Genomic DNA, 20,196 nt, shown 5'->3' on the forward strand with positions numbered 1-20,196 from the left:
CATCCCTTCTATTCTCTAGAAACAAGGTCACCATTGTCTTAATGTTTACGGGAATTTTTTGTTGTGTTTCGTTTTATCATTCATGTTCAAATTCCTAAATTACATAGATGAACTCAATTGCTTTAAATAGTGAGTTTCTATGGTTCATCAAGATTAGGTTACTATTTAAAATTCTCAAGAATATTTCACATTAGTAAGCAAAGAAAGGAGTGTATATGGGATTGCCAGATAACCAAAAACATGCCCTTTCTTCTGTCAACAAAGATAAAACAAAGTTTTACAAATACTGGCCGTTCTCTTGCAATTTGGAAAAAGAACGATAAAGTAAAAATAATTTCATAGCAACATGTTTATTTAGGCCCTAGCTAAGTTTTCATTTACAAGCAAATATTTTCACGGGGAAAAATCACCTAAGACAATATTTTCAAATGTTATACCATCTACATAAAAATTAAACTTAATTTACAAATTAATATTCTGAGCCAAAAGAAATATTATACATCCTTTTGCAAAATCCAATTAACAGCTTTTAAAAATTCATACAGGCACAACACAAGATAGTCTCTCTATACAATCTACCTATTTACATGGCTTTTCCCACCACAGATGGTAATAGTCCTCATCATACCTACCAAAGTTTGCAAACATAGTGTATTTAAAATATATTTAGCAGCATATAAAAAATTAGATAAAAGGGAAGGAAATACTACTATTAAATAAAAACAAAACTAAATGGTGATAATAGAAACAACTCCATAGGAAAATAGATCAAAATATATTTCTGTTAGGACATCAACAATTCCCATCACAGAATATATGCACAGCACTAAAAAAACAAAACCAACAATTTAACAGCATTTTAGTCCTGAGCACAGAATACAGTAGAGCTGCAAAACTTTGGTCAATACAAGTAAATGCCAACATTTAACACAAACTGTTTACCCTTCTCTGTTAGTAGATTAAGGTCAATTCCACCTTATGAAAATTCATCAATAATATTCTCATGTCTTATTTTTTTCCATTACAGTAAAAGAGCTTTGAAATTTGGGAACCTTCTATAGACTGATATAAATATCTGACAAGCAAACCACAATTTGACTAACATTTTCAATATATTTAAATACATAAATCACTTGAATAGATTATATGAATGAGTTAACGGTGGGTTGCATTGTATTCCAAATGTGTTTTCTGACTGTCACAAAAGCAGATATCTTATAATTCAAATAATTTGAAGGTGTGTTTTATAGATAGGCACAAAAATTCAGCCACAATAAAAGTGCGAATAAAGCAATATATCAATCGTAGGATATATATCTATTGGTTGATCTTAAAACTAAGCACACAGAACAGTATACAATTTTATGGGAATATCATTTATAGTCAGCAGTTGAATTCAAATGTATTTTCCAGTTAATCCCATTCATAAATTTTTGCCTAATAAGTGCAGGACAACATTTTCCATAAAGAACATACAGTGTATTATCACAGCATTCAGTTTACAACTTATTTTCATTCATGCTTAATTACTGGCAATATCTTCCCCCAGATCTCCTGTGTCAGAGATCTGACCATCTTGCAAATTGCGAGCCTTCCAAATTCTCACAGTTCGATCACTGCAGAAAAAAAAATAATAAATAAAATAAAACATGAATATATGAACAAGGTCAGAAAGATAAAGGAATAGCTCTTATAATTACTTTTTATGGAAATATTTCCTACATAGATCTTCAAGAAATGCAAGTACAAATATGCATTGTCTTATATGTATAGCAAACATATACCTTAATAATGGTAACAGCTCGTATTATCAAGGGCTTACTATGAGTTAGGCATTGTTAACATGTGCCCTTTACATATATTAACACATTTAATTCCCTTTAACTCCCATTAGCAATAGTTAACATTGCTATGACCCCCTTTTGCCTTTGTAGATTATATGTTCTAGCAAAAAGAGCTAACTGAGGCCCAGATCATAAAGTAAATGACACAGCTGAGATGTGAATCCAGGTAGTCTTGTTCCAGAGCCCTATCTCTTTAACACTGGATCTGTACTCATTATTTAAAAAAACAGTATGTGATTTGAAATAGTGTCAGAAGTCTTCAGGCAAAACAGCCTGAAGGTCACAGTGAGGCATCTAGGAAAGGAGGAGGCTGGTGCAGGGTTTCTAGGGAGTGAGTGAATCTGGCGAAGTCATGAAGAATTATATTTGGTTAAATTCAGCAAATAAGCCTACAGAAAAAGCAAGAGGCTATTGATAAATACAGTAATACCTCACCTAGCACAGAGTGTAGAAGATTAAAAGTGATTCTGATGCACCATAAATACACACAGTTATTGTTAATTGAAATTGAAATTTTTTTAAGAAAGGGAAAAAACGTATTTCTGAGAAAACATGTTTCTGTTGCCCTAGCAGGTGAATACTGGGAACTAGTCATTAGACAATCACATTTCTTAACGTATCTCTCAGGGCTTAAAGAAATGTTTCTTTTTCCAATTTCCTGATTAACCCAAAGTCAAAATAAGAAGGAGTTTCCATAGAATTTAATAGTTAAAATGCACTTCAGAGATTATGTATTCCTTTGCAAGGGAAGAAAGGTTTAGTGGAGTGCCAATGCAACACAGCAAAGAAGAGAGCTTTACTAGAACCCTGGCTTTCTAGATTTTAATCAGTTATCTTCTCACCATCCCACATAACACACATACGTTGATAACGGCAATGGAATATTTTCATTTATCCACCCATGCCAGCATTCCATTTATTCATTCAACCATTTACTCAACAAATGTTTACTGAGAACATGTTACATGCCAAGCATGCTTGGGATACACTTTTTAAAAAAACAATAATAAAATTTAAAAGTTCAAACCTTTTGCCTTTGTAGATTATATATTCTAGCAAAGGGAGACAGACAATAAACCATAATAAATGATTAAACTATACAGTTTATTAGAAGGTGACTAGTGCCACAGGGGAAAAAAGTGGGGGGAGAGCACAGCAAAGGGGACCAGAAGTGTTAGGTGATAGAAGATATTACAATTTTAAATACAATGGCCAGGATACTCTTACTGAGGAAGAAAGACTTGGAGGGTCAGAATCTTTGAGAGAAAATCATTTCAGGCCAAGAGAGCAGCCAGGGCAAATGCCCTCAGACAGGAGTCACTTTGGAATGCTGCAAGGACCAGCAAAGAGGTTATTGGGGTTACAAGAAAAGTAACAAGCCAGAGGGTACCAGACGATAAGGAAGGGAAATAACAGACGTGCAGAGGGCAAGATCAAGTATGGACTCAACTCTAAGTGAAATGGAGGACCACTGTAGGGTTTTGAATAGAGAAGGAATATGATCTAACTTAGGCTTTTAAAGGGTTGTTCTAGATTTTGTGTTGCCTGTAGAATACATATGAGCAAAGGACTTTGTTTAGAAGGCTATATAGTAATCCAAGAGTTGATGATCATTAAATCTGGTGAAGTAGTAAAAGATGTGGTAAGAAGCGGTTAGATTCTAAATATAAGTTAAAGGTACGACTAACAGGACTTGATGATGGATTAGATATGGAGTACAAAAGAAGCAGAGGAATGGAAGTTTCTGGCCCAAGCGCAGAAAATGACAGAGAAGCCATCAACTGTGATGGAGAGGACTGCAGAATGAGCAGGTTTCTTGAAAAGATCAGGAGTTCCATTTTGGGTAAGTTTGAGATGATTAAACCTCTGCTACTATCCATGACAGAGTAACTCACACCAGGTTAACCCTCCTATTGTAAACAAAGAGAAAACTTGACAATATTTATGGAGCAGCTGTTTTCAGACACTGGGCAACAGGCAGTGCGAGGCTGTGATCCTGGAGAAAAGGGAAACAAAGATGAACTGTGTGATAGCCCCAGCTATCTGCCTGGAAGCATCTTCCACACCACAGGACAGGGAGAGGAAGCCCAAACAGAGAACCACAGAAGCACTTAGTTGAAGAGACAGAAAACAAAATCCAGAAAGTCTTTTGGAGTCCAGAAAGACCAAGTAGAGAAGAGGAGAGTTCTATGCAGAGAAAGAACTCAGCAAATCTACATGGGGTCCCCTAAAGTCTCTGAATGCTAAATTGTACATGACTAGAGTACAACTATAAGGTCAGACAACAAACAGCTACCAGGGTGCTATACATTGAAAAGTTCCCATAGTTCATACAGGGCTATGAGATATTCAGGTTCTGAACAGGTATAATCAAGAGATATCACTGAACACCTCAGACATTCAGCAGAACTGCAGGAAGAGTTAAACTTTCGTTAATAGAGCCAACTAACCTTAAATAATGGCTACTCTAGACCTACCTAACAAAGGTCAAAAACAAGCGTTAAAAACATAAAACTGAACCACAAGTAATTTAATTGCCTGATAAACAAAGCCTGTGGTTCTTTAAAGGAATACAAGGAACAACAAAACTGAGACACTCAAAATATTACAATGTCTAGCATTTAATAAAATACTACTTGACATAAAAAGAAAATGAGACCAGTAATTATGAGAAAAATCAATGATATCAGATCCAGAAATAACAGGTATGATGAAATTACCTATATAAGTATAAAGGGCCTCAGTTCTCCTACTTGTAAAATAGAGATTATAATAATACTTAACTTCTAGAGTTATTTTAAGCACTAAATGAGTTAATGTCTACAAAGTACTTAGAACAATGCATCTCACATAGCAAGCACTAGATAAATATTTATTAAATAGCAAATAAATATAACTAATTTTTTTAACAGTCCTTCTGATTTTCTTGGCTAAATATACTGTGATTTTGAAAATACATAGTAGATAGATTTGCATGTGATATACCCTGAGTAAGCTGAGAAAAAGTTTAGCTCTTCATCTGCACAGCAAAATAAAATATCAAGAGTAAACAGACAACCTACAGAAGGGGAGAAAATATTTGCAAACTTTGACTCTGACAAAGATCTAATATCCAGCATCTTAGGAACTTAAACAAATTTACAAGGAAAAAACCAAACGACCCCATTAAAAAGTGGACTAAGGACATGAACAGACTCTTTTCCAAAGAAGACATACATGTGATTAATTAACATAACGAAAAAAGCTAAATATTATTACAGAAATGCAAATCAAAACTACAATGAGATACCATCTCACACCAGTCAAAATGGCTACTATTAAAAAGTCAAAACACGACAGATGTCAACAAGATTGTGGAAAAAAAGGAATATTTATATACTGTTGGTGGGAGCGTAAAGTAGTTCAACAGGTGTGGAAAACAGTGTGGCGATTTCTCAAAGAGCTAAAAACAGAACTACCATTTTACTCAGCAATCTCCTTACTGGGTATATACCAGAGGAATATAAATCATTCTACCATAAAGTCACATGCACACAAATGTTTATCACAGCACTATTCATAATAGCAAAGACATGGAATCAACCTAAATGTCCATCAATGACAGACTGGATAAAGAAAATGTGGTACATATATACCAGGGAATACTATGCAACCATAAAAATAAATGAGATCATGTATTTTGTGGGAACATGGATTGAGCTGGTGGCCATTATTCTTAGCAAACTAATACAGAAACAGAAAACCAAATATCACATGTTCTCACATATAAATGGGAGCTAAATTACGAGAACTCATAGATACAAAAAAGGGAACAATGGACACTGGGGCCTACTTGAGGGTGGAGTTGGGAGGAGAGAGAGGAGCAGAAAAAGCAACTATTGGGTACTGGGCTTAGTGCCTGGATAATGAAATAATCTGAATGACAAACACCGGTGACAAAAGTTTACCCATATAAAAAAACTGCACATGTGCCCCTGAACCTAAAATAAAAGTTAATAAAAAATGTTTAGCTCTTCAAAACTGAGACCATGTCATGGAAGATAAGTAAGTACAACTGCATTATATATCAATCCCCAGGCCCCACTGATACGCAATACTAAGTCTTATATTGGGTGTCCCACAGCTTTGAGTAGTATTGTTATATCCAGTAAATTTTCAAGGACACAAGTTTTCAAGGAAATAAGCAAAAGTGGTGACTTTTCAGAAAGTAATGCATCTTGGAAACTGCATCAATGAAGCATCAAACAAAAGCACCTTAGAAAAACAAAATAAATTGGCTCTGATGCACCTTAAAGACAAAAGTAAATCTAAATGAAAAGAGAGATTTAATAGAAACAGCACAAATAAAAAGAAATGACACAGAAATAAAGTAGAGGCTTCAAAATAAAATCAGGTTGTTCATGCATAGGCAGTGCTCAAATTAAATAGATATAAACAGTACACAAACAAAATTGGGAGGTGTTTTAGGTAGATATTCATAAGAAATTATGTTTTATTTGAATGAGACCTATACCTAACATTATAATATATAGGCTTTCCTTTTCAAAGTACATATATACACATATATATGTGTGTACTATATATAATGTCATTTATATATAATGACATTTTACAATTACAACATCTTTCTACCTCCTTCAAGTATCTTAAATGTCACTTTCTCCATGAGGCCATCACTGACCGCCCTATTCCGTAAGCCCTGCCCTAAGAAAATCCCATCTCCTTTCTCTCTTTTATTTTTCACCACTGCACTTGTCACCATCTAACACATTCTACTTAATGTATTTTTCATTTCTTCTCATAAGAATATAAACTGGGGCTGGAATCTGTTTTGTTCACTGCCCTATTCCCAGGAGTCTGGAACAATGCACAACACTTAGGAGATTCATTGTGAATGAACAAATGAGTCAATCAATCCAGCCATCCACAAGCGGGAGGAGGTATATGTTATTACTATGTACTTATACTTTAAAGGGAAAAGGAAGCACAGAGAGTTTTTAAATATTTGTTCTAAATATGAAGAATGGCAATTTTATTGCCTTTCTGAAAATAAAACTCTTTAAAAATCAGTCATTATTTTCTAAAAGTCAAAATCATCAAGGAACCATGTGACAGCACATTTCCTATAGTGAGCAGAGTACTAATACAGGAGTAACAGTATTGTCATGTAACCTGGGGTGCCTAAATTCAGTGCCCACAGTGTACATCAGAAAATGTAAATAAGACATCTTCAAACGGACATTAGAATGATTAAAGGGGTTTTGTTCAATTCAATGTTTCTAGATATTTACAACATATTTGTTAAATCTAAACACAAACAACCAATATAGAGAAAAATCACATAAGAAAACTTACTCAGCTGCAGTAAAAATGTGGGTGGAATTAACACATATGGCATTGATAGGGCTATCATGACCCTTCATCTCTCCAACTGGCATAAAAGTGTCCATGTTCCAGACTTTCAAAATGCCCCCTCTGCAGCCACTGAGCAAAACTGGGTGATCTGGCACCACTCCCAGGGCACAGACCCAATCCTTATGTGCATTTGGAACTTGCTAAAAGAAAAAAAATGAAATTGGCAGCTTAAGGGGAGCTTCCAAACTTACATTTTCACATGAAAATAAACTGAAAAACATTTTATTGCCATAACTTAATATTTGGAATTGCCTGGAGAAAGTTCATTTTCTTTGCAATCACTCTTAGCGATTTAAAGAAATAAATGTGTAATTTGCTTTCCAACTTGGCTCACTAATTTTCATCATTGTTAACAGTATTTAAAAGCTATTACGTTAATAATCTACAGAATGTAAAAGACCCTGAAAGTTTATAGAATTTTCCAGCATCACATCCTCTTCATGGACAGTAAATATCTTACCTTTCTCCAAAATGTATTAAATAAAGCAAGTTTGAAAACTGCAACCTGGTTTGTGGACTATAAGGACTGGCCCATAATATCACTAGTTTCAACTTCCGATAGAGAATATAGAGACCTGAAGATTTCTGCAGAAGACCAGAGATAATCTATATATTTTATGATGAGTAAACAATAATTATAAGATCAGACTATATGACTGTACTTCATGCATAAATGTATTTATATGTGCAATATAAAATTATAATCATGAATGTATGTTTATAAAAAGGCCTTTGAATGCAACATTGTATATGCATCTATTGTCAATTTTTTTCTTTTAATATTTATGTTACTTGTTTGTTTGGTTTTTATCTGATTACAAGCAGGAAAGTAGTAGCAACTACAACATATACATACCCATACATATATATTTCATATATAACTTGAAATTGAAAATAATTTCATCTTTTAACTAATTTCTTTTCCAGGCAATTTTAAGAAAAGACACCAATATTTGAATTTACTGACACATCACTTCAACCCAACTATCATTTTGTGGGAAATGAGAGACCCACCACTCTTGGAGGCATGCAAATGCTCTTATAGATAAGGAATTATTTATATTACTCTTGACTTTAGCTAAACTTGGAACTCTTTGGAATACGTGTACCTAAAACAAAAGCAAAACAAAATGAGAAACTGCAACTGCACTACTCCCAGGCTGATTTTATTTAATAAACACATGCATGGAGCAACCCTAGATCTTTCAACTCTTATGACCGTCTCTTCTTCTCTTATCTAGCAGGTATTGCTCAATGTTAAATGTTTCCTTTCTCCCAGTGAAGAACTCTGGGGAGGATGAAACATTCTTTAAGGAAAGCCTGATTAATATTATCCCTAAACAATAAAAATCTACATGGATGCTCTTCAAGTTCTTCTATAGGCTACAGAATTGTGTTGAAATGCCCACTCTATATCATGAAAAGGTTCTGTATTACCTGAAGAAGGTCTTTTTGAGTTAAGTCCCATTTCTTGATTCCATTATCTCTAGACCCACTAAATAGGTTATCCCCTTGAATGGTTAGTGCTTCTATGCCATCATAATGAGGGGGTTCAAAATTGTGGGTAGGACTCACAGTCCCAAGAGCTCCTTCGGTAACATCAAACATCTAAAAAAGTAGAAACAAAGTAGTTATCCTATTTCAATTGCAAGGAAACACCAATATTTGTAAATTCCTAGAAACACACATATATGTTCATCAGACATGATCTGTTTTGTTACCTATTGTCTCTGGTTTGTTAAATTTTTTCTTTTTATCCATTTTATTTATTTACTTATTTTGAGATGAGGCCTCACTATGTTTCCCAGGCTGGAGTGCAGTTCTTATTCACAGATGCAATCATACTGCACTTAACCTTTAACTTCAGGCTCAAGAGATTCTCTTACCTCAACCTCCCAAGCCGCTGCATGCATCATGGCAGCAGCTCTTAATTATTGTTTTGTTATTTGTTGTTATGTATGTTTTATTAATTAAACTAATCTGGCATGAATGACAACTGAGGATAAACCTGTGCCCTTTCTTTCATACTACTGTTGCTTGCATGTTACATGCATTGCGTCTGTAGGCTTTTAAAGAGGAAGCCAGAATTTTCATGTACAAGTGCACAAATGATATGTTCAATAATAAAAATATTACATATCAATCCAGTTGAAATTCAAATAAACAATATGGTTATTATTTAATGATTATTAGGTAACTCTGCAGTCCTGGAGGTCATTTCCAATTCCCCAAAGTTGCTGTTCAAAGCCTTTTCACTTTCCTCAGTTGCCCTCATGTCTCTCAGCCCATAACCTTGTGCTTTCCTGAAAAGGCTAGGGTAATCAAACTTTTTAGACACTCTCCTCCATTCTAAAAGCTTCTTTTTATCTTCAAACTTCTTATCCTTCCCTTCTTTGTCAGAGGCTAAAGTATACTTACTTCTTTCCAATGTCCACATCTATAATCTAACTCCTCCTTCCAACTTCATCAATTGCCACCACTTCAGTTTTCTCTTCACTCATTCCCTCTCCACTAAGCCCATTTCCTAAGTACATAAATATGTTCAAGTCTCTAGAGTAACAAACCTCCTTTTCTTAACCATTCTAATTTCAAGTCATTAACTCATCTCTCATTTCTTTTTTTTTTTTTTTTTTTGGAGACGGAGTTTCGCTCTTGTTACCCAGGCTGGAGTGCAATGGTGCGATCTCGGCTCACTGCAACCTCCGCCTCCTGGGTTCAGGCAATTCTCCTGCCTCAGCCTCCTGAGTAGCTGGGATTACAGGCATGCACCACCATGCCCAGCTAATATTTTGTATTTTTAGTAGAGACGGGGTTTCACCATGTTGACCAGGATGGTCTCGATCTCTTGACATCGTGATCCACCCGCCTCGGCCTCCCAAAGTGCTGGGATTACAGGCTTGAGCCACCGCGCCCGGCCTCATCTCTCATTTCTTAATCAAAGTTTCTAGAATGAGTCCTTATAGTCTTCCTACCTCTCTTTCTTACTTTCTTCTTGTTGGTTTTTAGAGGTATTCTCCAAGAAGTTCTCAGTCAAGTTCTCTCCACCTTGGGCACATCATCATTTCTTAACTTCTTAAACATCTGCTTCACTTTGAATGGCTGCCAAACCTATATCTCTAGTCACAACTTATCTTGAACTCTAAACTTGAGTTTCTAATGGCCTTCTGGCCATGTGAATGTCCTCTATTAGTATTTCATTTAACATTTAAATTTAACATTTTTAGAATCAAACTATGCATCTTTCCTTACCTTACCTGATAATTTCATAAAATTCTGAAGATCATAATATTTTCAGGATAAAAGATCATGACAATGAGACTCATATATGAGTTGGAAGACTGAGCTAAAAGAGCTTTAAAATTGTTCCCAATCTTTCTTTATGAAAAATGAGAATACATGACTAATAAGACAATAAAATCCCTAACTATGAACGAAGAAAAGATTAAAAAGAAAAAGCAAGTACTAGAAAAGGAAAAATAAGAGAAAGACGTCTAGATGAATCTGAATACTTCAAAATTATCATTTAATAGATGAATATAATCTAGAAAGTCTCTTATACATACTTTGATGTAATGATCCTTAGAGCCAGTGATGATTAGATCTTGTCCATTGGAAATCTGATCCACAGTAAGGCACATAACAGGGCCTAGGTGTCCTGTTAACTTTCCTGTAGACTGAAACCTTTAAAAATAAAAATAAAAAAGTTTCATTTAAAAATACTTCTTAGTATGATGGGATTAAGCCTTAACATAAACAATCTACATTCTTTCATAAAATAGTTGACTTTTTTTTTCATTTTACATGTTTAGAGATAGGGTCTTGGGCTGGGCACAGTGGCTCACGCCTGTAATCCCAGCACTTTGGGAGCCGAGGCAGGCAGATCACCTGGTCAGGAGTTCAAGACCAGCCTGGCCAACATCATATGCCCCATCTCTACTAAAAATACAAAAATTAGCTGGGTATGGTGGCGGGTGCCTATAATCTCAGCTACTCAGGAGGCTGAGGCAGAAGAATCAACTGAACCCAAGAGGTAGATATTGCAGTGAGCCAAGATCGAGCCACTGCACTCCAGCCTGGGCAACAGAGCAAGACCTCACCTCAAAAAAAAAAAAAAAAAAAAAAAACAGAAAAAGAAAAAGAAAGATGGAGTCTCATTATGTTGCCAGGCTGAAGTGCAGTGACTATTCACAGGGATGATCATGGTGCACTGCAGTCTCAATCTCCTGGCCTCAAGCAATCCTTCCACCTCAGCTTCCCCAGTAACTGGCACTTAACAGGTGTGCATCACCAGCATTTTTCATTTTAGCTCCACCTCTACAGAACTCTGTTCAAATTAGTCAAAACTAATATAATCTACGATGCAAGCAGGGAGAGTCATAAATAAGTTATTCCAAAGCTGACTAATGTCATTTAAGTAAGCAAAAAAGCAGAAGTCTAAAAAAGTGATTAGTTTTTAACTCCAACCTAAATCCACCTAAACGTTAATCTGTTAAATGTCTGAATATGTGTTAAGCAAACAAGTGATTAGGTCCAATTTGAATTTCAAATAAACTGACAATATTACTGATGTAATTACAAAATTAGTAACAATACTGAGGAAGTAAAATTATTTTATTACACACACATTTTTGCAAATATACGTAAGTGCACATACATCACCTATTTATCTATGTATATGTGTAGATAAATATATCAGAAAATAAGTGGTCCATTTCATCAATTATTATAAAGATATGAAAATGACCAGGACAGCTATGCAGCTGATAGAAAACTGTATTCTGTCAGTTGTCAGAGGGTAACAATGAACCATTATTTCACAGTCCTGCTTCAAACCAACCTGCTGGAATAAAGACATTTGTCTAGCTTCTAAAATATTACAGTTTCTTGAAAACTATTCTCTGAGTTCCTTTGTTAAGAGCTACATTTAATTATTAATATGTTGCTGAAAACAACCAGCTTTCCAAGAACCAAACTTTTCAGCAAATTAAAAAGTACAAAATATTTTCAAAAGCTGGTAACTTTTCTTGTCTTATGTCATGATTTTGACTATTTCTTCTAAGGTGCTCTTACTATGAATCAAATTCAATATCTTCAAGAATAAATCAAGTCCTCACCTCTTTTCTCATTTTCTTAAAAAAAAAGCATTGTTTTCAATTTTCTACATTTTATTGCTTATATAGTATTTAGGACCATGGCTTCTCTCTTAGCTAATCTATAAATTATGTTTATTATACTTTGTCAGTCATACTTTAACATATTTTAAATGTTACAAATTACAACACTAGTTTTTCTCGAAGCTTTTCAAAAAAACATCCATTTGATTTACCACTGGAAAATCCCTTCTGGATGACAGGCACCTTTTATTACCTGAATTGGAAACCTTACTAAGAATCCTGTAATAGTCTATTCAATGGCCTTTATCTTCCATTATAAGATGAGTTCTAAGAAGGTAAATCTAGGCTGGGCACAGTGGCTCCTGCCTGTAATTCCAGCACTTTGAGAGGCTTAGGTGGCAGGAGCTTTTGAGCCTAGGAGTTCAACACCAGCCACATTTGTTTTGCTCTGTCTTTTTTCCCAGGATTCACCAGACAATTGGTGCAAAGCCTAACATCATTGGGTTGAATAAATATTTGTTAACTAATAAGTGATTGTTCACTGCTGCCAAACTTTTAGGAACTTTTAAGAAAACAAGCTAACATAAACACTCAACTAAAGGAAAAAAGCTCATACTTCATAGCAAATAAAAATCAAATAAAAGATGTAATGCCTTAAGTTTTATCATTTTTTTATTTTTAACTATTTCATCTTAATACTTCATAGTTTACATATATTTCATTTTATATTCACAAAATTTCTGTGAGGACTTTATGCCCAAAGTTGTTAAATTAATTTTATAAATGAAAAAATTTAAGATATAAGAGGTTTAAATAATGTTGCAAAAAATAATTCTATCAAGAGTACTGGGATACTGATCCATGATGGCCAAATAGGAACAGCTCTGGAGTGCAGTTCCCAGCGAGAATGTGTGTGATCACCGCATTTCCAAATGAGTTTTCACTGCCCACAGACCAGGAGTTTCCCGGGCTGAAAAGCACCACAAGTTTCCAGCCTGGCTATTTCAGCCGGTGCCGAGGATTGGTGCACAGAAACTCCAGCTCCATTGGGGGAAGGGTGTCCACCACTACTGAGGCAGTCCATCAATACCAAGGCAGTTCTAACTGTACCTCTTTAAACAACACCTAAAGGAAGTTCACACAGCAGGTGGGCAGAGCCCAGAGCAGCTTAGCAACACCTCAGCTGGCAGACTGTGACTAGACTATCTCCGTGCTGGGCATCTTTGAAAAAAGGCAGCAGCCTGTCAGGAAATTATAAACAAAGCCCGACCTTCCTAGGACAGAGTACCTAGGAAAAGAGGTGGTTATGAGTTCAGCTGCAGCAGACTTAAATATATGTGCCCAGCAGCTCTGCATGCAATGAAACAATGGAGTTCCCAGCACAGCACTTGAGCTCCTATATAAGACAGACTGTCTCCTCAAGCAGCTCCCTGACCTCATATACGCAAAAAGACAGCTCATAAAGGAGAGTTCAGGCTGAAATATAGCAGGTACCCTTCTGGGATGAAAATAACAGAAAAAGAAACCGGTAGCATCCCTTATTTATAGATTCAACGCTATCCCCGTCAAGCTACCAATGACCTTCTTCACAGATCTGGAAAAAACCACCTTAAACTTCATATAGAACCAAAAGAGAGCCTACATAGCCAAGACAATCCTAAGTAAAAAGAACAAAGCTGGAGGCATCACACTACCTGACTTCAAACCTACAGTAATCAAAACAGCATGGTACTGGTACCAAAACAGAGATACAGACCAATGGAACAGAACAGAGGCCTTGGAGGCAACACCACACATCTACAACCATTTGATCTTTGACAAACCTGACAAAAACAAGCAATGGGGATAGGATTCCCTGTTTGATAAATGGTGTTGGGATAACTGATTAGCAGGGTGCAGAAAGCAGAAACTAGAACTCTTCCTGACACCTCACACTAAAATTAGCTCCAGATGGATTAAAGACTTAAATATAAGACCTAACACCATAAAAACCCTAGAAGAAAACTTAGGCAAAACCATTCAGGACATAGGCATAGGCAAGGACTTCATGACTAAAACACCAAAAGCATTGGCAACAAAAGCCAAAATAGACAAATGGGATCTAATTAAACTCCAGAGCTTCTATACAGCAAAAGAAACAATGATTAGAGTGAATTGGCAACCAACAGAATGGGAAAAAAAATTTTGCCATCTACCCATCTGACAAGGGCTAATATCCAGAATCTACAAAGAACTAAAACAGATTTACAAGAACAAAACAAACAACCCCATTCAAAAGTGGGTGAAGGATATGAAAAGACACTTTTCAAAAGAAGACATATATGAGGCCAACAAATATATGAAAAAATGCTCATCATCACTGGTTATTAGAGAAATGCAAATCAAAACCACATTGAGATACCATCTCACACCAGTTAGAATAGCGACCATTAAAAAATCTGGAGACAACAGAAGCTGGAGAGGATGTGGAGAAATAGGAACACTTTTACACTGTTGCTGGGAGCTTAAATTAGATCAACCACTGTGGAAGATAGTGTGGTGCTTCCTCAAGGACCTAGAAATAGAAATTCCATTTGACCCAGCAATCCCATTACTGGGTATATATCCAAAGGATTATAAATAGTTCTATTATAAAGACACATGCACACATATGTTCATTGCAGCACTGTTTACAATAGCAAAGACCTGGAATCAACCCAAATGCCCATCGACGATAGACTGGATAGGGAAAATGTGGCACATATACACCACAGAATACAATGCAGCCATAAAAAATGATGAGTTCATGTCCTTTGTAGGGACATAGATAAATCTAGAAACCATCATTCTCAGCAAACTGACACAAGAATAGAAAATTAAACACCACATGTTCTCACTCATAGGCAGGTGTTGAACAATGAGAATACATGGACACAGGGAGAGGAGCATCACACACTGGGGTATATGGGGGGGGCGGGGAGGGACACTTGGGGGGGGTGAGGAGGTTGGGGAGGGATAACATGGGGAGAAATGCCAGATATAGTTGACGGGGGGATGGAGGCAACAAACAACATTGCCACGTATGCACCTATGCAACAATCCTGCATGATCTGCACATATACCCCAGAACCTAAAGTACAATTAAAAAAAAAAGCGAATCAAAAAAGAAAAATAAAAAAGAGTACTGGTGAAACTAGGATGAGAATGTTGGCCTCTTCCTAGTAAACAACATGACTTCCAGGCAAATATTAAGAGATCGTAATGTTTCAATTTTATTTTTCCTCTATATACTTATTTTCCCCAGCAATGGAGATTTAAAAAAGGGAAAATTGTTAGTTTGCTAATAAAGACACAAGAGACATTTAGAAGTACCATGCTGAATAAAATAGCCTATGATTTTACATTAACTTCTGGGGTCATGAAAATTGGATTTCACGTGCATTGATGTTATTACCGTCTGAAGTTGTATTTGCCATAGCAAGAGGTATGTTTTCTTAAGAATATCTACCTTTTAAGATCCCACATCCTGACAGCATTTCCAGAAGCAGCATAGAGGAAGGTGCCTGTTGGGTTTAGGGCAATTTGATTGATCTGGTTCTCTCCAGAAGGAATAGCTACTGTTCGACTGGTACTTGCAGAACAAGAGTCTCCAAGAGTAACTTGACCTGAAGACCTTAAGAGATACAAAGAAAAAAAGTCACATTTCTGGACTTGAGTTTGGCTTAGAATTCCTTGGATTCCCAGGAACCTGGCTGTAGGAAACAAGAAGAACTGTGTCTTTTTGTCACTATATGCATAGTACCTAGCACAGCACATAACACAGAGTTAGTGCATATAAATAAATATTTTGTAAGTGAAAAAATGAATTAATAAAACAAGATTACATGGTTTAAAACTCTTAATTGGTATGTCTATTATAATACTAGTAATTCCAAGCCCTGAATTAGGAAGGACTAAAATATCTTTCAGAAAGATCATATGTTAAACATAAAAAAAAAAAAAAAATCAACAAATTGCCAGGCATGGTGGATCATGCCTATAATCCCAGCACTTTGGGAGGCTGAGGCAGGTGCATCACCTAAGGTCAGGAGTTCAAGACCAGCCTGGCCAAATGATGAAACTCCTTCTCTACTAAAAACACAAAAATTAGCTGGGCATGGTGGTGCATGCCTGTAATCCCAGCTACTTAGGAGGCTGAGGCAGGAGAATCTCTTGAACCCAGGAGGTGAGACTTGCAGTGAGCTAAGATCACACTACTGCATTCCAGACTGGATGACAGAGGGAGACTCCGTCTCAAAAAAAAAAAAAAAAAAAATCAACAAATGATACATTGCCACAAAAGCAATTGATTTTCCTGCAGCTTCCAGAAGCCCCTGGCCAGGCTTACCAATATCCCTTTTGTATATAAGAATATACAATATACAATTGCCTTTCTGGATTAAAGACAATGAAGGCCTTTTTAATTATTTGCAGTTTTCACTTACTTTAACATGATCATAGATGGAGTATCTATGATGTGCTAAGGCCTTAAACGTAGCTTATGTCTGTTTCTTCAGATAAATTCTAGGTGAAATTTTTTTTTTTAATTTTGAAACATTTTCTTAGCTAACTTCTAAAATATTAAGCCATAATCAATCTTTTCAAATTTAACTTTAGTTATTCAATTAAATTGTTAAATTTCTAGCTCAAGATATATCTTAACATGCTACATAGTAGTATTATTTTTCTACAAGATTTTCAAGACTTGTATTCTGTACAAAGAATAGCAAAGTTGTTCTCAAATTACAAAACAGCACTTAAAGGTTAATATTCTCAACTATCTCTACAAATTAGTAAAAATTAACCTTTCTTATGTTCCCTGCTCTCATTTAAATGATTAGAGTTTACATCAACTTCAATTATTAAAATAATTCATCAATATCACAGCAAAAAGAATCACTTGTTCTACACTTTTAAAGACAAATACGATAATGAGCACAGAAAAAAAACAAATTCATCCTCCAATTATTTAATATAACCTGCAGTTATGAAATTTGCACTCACACCAAAGCAGTCTCAGTCCTTAAAAAACACTCTCAGCTTTTCAATCACTATTAATTAAAGGTTGTAAGTTCTTCTTCACTGCCTACCATGGTGATTTCAGCCACTTCCCAATGAATGGTAGTTATTTGAAGCAAGTAATATAAAACATTGAACTCTATCAAGTAAGAAATAGTATGAAAATTTAATAGCTTATATTTGAGAGAGAGAAAACATTAAATGTATACTTAGTCATAGATCAAATATGGCTTATCCTTTTCTGTTTAATGCCAGGCCCTTATATATCATTTGTCAAGTTTCTCCCCGTCTTGTTTTATCTGTGCTTTTCATTGTGAGCACTTTAATATCCTCTGGGAAGTGGACAGGTATACAAAAATTAAAATGCATTTATGGTCATCTCTTTTCTTATATTTTGTAAAAAAAAAACAAAAAAAAAAGCTATTTATCCTTTATGCTATTTGTCTTCAAGTTACTTACGTAAGTGTTCGAATGCACTTTGCTGAATCTCTGATATCCCACACCTTAATATAAGATGTTGATACAGTGAAGACCAAACTGGTATAATTACAATATTTTATAGATACGACATTGTTGGGATGACCCCCCAGTGACATTATCTCCTGCCCAGTTACGAGATTCCATACTTTACAAGTACGATCTAAAACAAACAAAAAAAGAGGAAACACTGTTAATATGAACTGCTTTAGTTTCTCTTAACAACAAAAATTATTTAAATAATTTTTCTTCTATGGGAAGGAAATGAAAATAGTAGTTAACATACAACAAGGATCCTATCATCCTTGACCCTCTGCAGCAGGCTTAAAGACAAGGTATGCGTAAAGGATCAGATAAAAGTCTGGGATGTCTGGTGTATGTATCACATGGTATTGAAAAAATAATTATAAAAAATTTTGAAATGGTCATATCAAAAGAGCCTTGCTTCAAATTGCCCCTGAATTTAGAATGGCAGTCTCAAATCGGCCTCTTCAAAACATTCTTCTCTGATCATACTCCTACCTCCTCACAACATTCTCTATACTAGTAAATATACACACATTTTTCCCCGAAGGGTCAATGATTGATAAATTTTATTTCTATTTTTGACCTAAAAACATAATCACAAAACGATTTCTTTTTCTGATATGTTAAATATCTAATTATACTGGAGAGAGATATATTTAATTTGAATCATTAGAAAAACACGGTATTTTCAAAGAACATACATTTTTTTTTAATTGGGGAATTGCTTTACTATTACTCTCAATTAATAAGTTCTAGTTGGGTTCTTATACTTCCCTCATAGACAATGAGCAATAAATATTTGCTAATTAAAGTGAATCTTTGACTAAAAAACTTTTACTAGCTCCCTAAATTCCTGCATATGCTTGCTTTTCACCTCTCTAGCCTCAATAACCAGCACTTCTCTTACACATATTCTATTTTTCAACCCAACTAGAATTAGTTTCTAAACATGCTCCACTTTTATCTTCATGTCTCTGCTTATGTTATTCTGTAATCTTGATTATTCATTCCTACCTGTCAATATACAAACCATCCTACAGTTATATCCTAAATGGCTCCTTGTCAAAGCTTTCCTTGTTTCTCACAGCTGGCCGGAATTTCTCTCTTTTCCAGAAACCCAAAACTCTTTGTCTATATCTCTTCAAAGTATTTATAGTTGGTTTTCCAATATTTATAGTTGGTTTCCATTTATAGTTGGTTACTTGCAATTGTACCAAAGGGGTTAACAGTGCAGGATTGGAGAATGGTATACCTGGGTTTCTAATCCTGGTTCTTCCATTTACTAGTTAAATTTACCTAGGAAAAGTATTTATTCTCTTGAATCCTGAGTTTCTTTGTCTACAAAATGAGGACGAAGTATCTATCTCATTGGGATTGTTGTGAGAATTAAGTGAGATATATTATTACAGTGCCTAGCATAGCCCTGATATGTAGTAAGTGTTGCAGAAATGGTGGTTGCTATGTATCTTATTCCCATATTGTACATTTTATTAGCCTTTTATAGATTTTTATATAACTTGCATTCCAAAATTCAGGACCCTACATGCAGTACGTGCCCAAATACTATAGAGAGTTGTATTCTGTCACCACTGTATTCACAAAACATCAACAGGTTTTACTTGTTGCTCAACTACACAAAATTTTATATATTTTACAATTCAGGGTTGAACCAGATTATAAGATTCTTGCTGGTCTTAAATAGTTTGACAGTTTTCTAGAGCATGTTAAAAATTTAATCTTTTGGCCAGGCGCGGTGGCTCACGCCTGTAATCCCAGCACTTTGGGAGGCCGAGGCGGGTGGATCACGAGGTCAAGAGATCGAGACCATCCTGGTCAACACGGTGAAACCCCGCCTCTACTAAAACTACAAAAAATTAGCTGGGCATGGTGGCGCGTGCCTGTAATCCCAGCTACTCAGGAGGCTGAGGCAGGAGAATTGCCTGAACCCAGGAGGCGGAGGTTGCGGTGAGCCGAGATCGCGCCATTGCACTCCAGCCTGGGTAACAAGAGCGAAACTCTGTCTCAAAAAAAAAAATAAAATAAAAAAAATAAAAATAAAAATAAAAATAAAAATGTGATCATACTATAGAACTATATTAAAATAATGAGTTTACATTTAATGAAGGGAAACTGAAGAAAATTCTACACTTCAGATAAAAGTTTCTTTATTATAAAAGGTACTATGCTATGAAGAATCTCAAGATTTAAAAAAATAAATTAAAAAAACCCTTCTATAGGCTGGGTGTGGTGATTCACACCTGTAATCCCAGCACTTTGGGAGG

General features: G+C 35.4%; 1 protein-coding gene across 14 annotated transcripts in view; it reads right to left on the reverse strand.

Annotated features, from left to right (window-relative positions):
• Positions 1-331: 331 nt before the first annotated feature.
• The window catches only part of KIF21A (kinesin family member 21A), a 153,017-nt gene continuing 133,152 nt past the window's right edge, over positions 332-20,196 (reverse strand). For all 14 annotated transcript variants that reach the window (XM_032248319.1, XM_032248322.1, XM_032248321.1 and 11 more), the window contains 6 exons: positions 17,870-18,050; positions 15,861-16,025; positions 10,823-10,940; positions 8,697-8,867; positions 7,200-7,399; positions 332-1,616 (listed from right to left, as the gene is read on the reverse strand). In XM_032248319.1, coding sequence (XP_032104210.1) covers positions 1,523-1,616; positions 7,200-7,399; positions 8,697-8,867; positions 10,823-10,940; positions 15,861-16,025; positions 17,870-18,050 — 929 coding nt within the window. In that variant the 3' untranslated portion in view covers positions 332-1,522. The remainder of the gene's footprint in view (positions 1,617-7,199; positions 7,400-8,696; positions 8,868-10,822; positions 10,941-15,860; positions 16,026-17,869; positions 18,051-20,196) is intronic.

This window comes from Sapajus apella, unplaced genomic scaffold, assembly GCF_009761245.1.
Source record: "Sapajus apella isolate SASKATOON/1434 unplaced genomic scaffold, GSC_monkey_1.0 scaffold66, whole genome shotgun sequence".
Classification (NCBI taxonomy): Eukaryota; Metazoa; Chordata; class Mammalia; order Primates; family Cebidae; genus Sapajus; species Sapajus apella.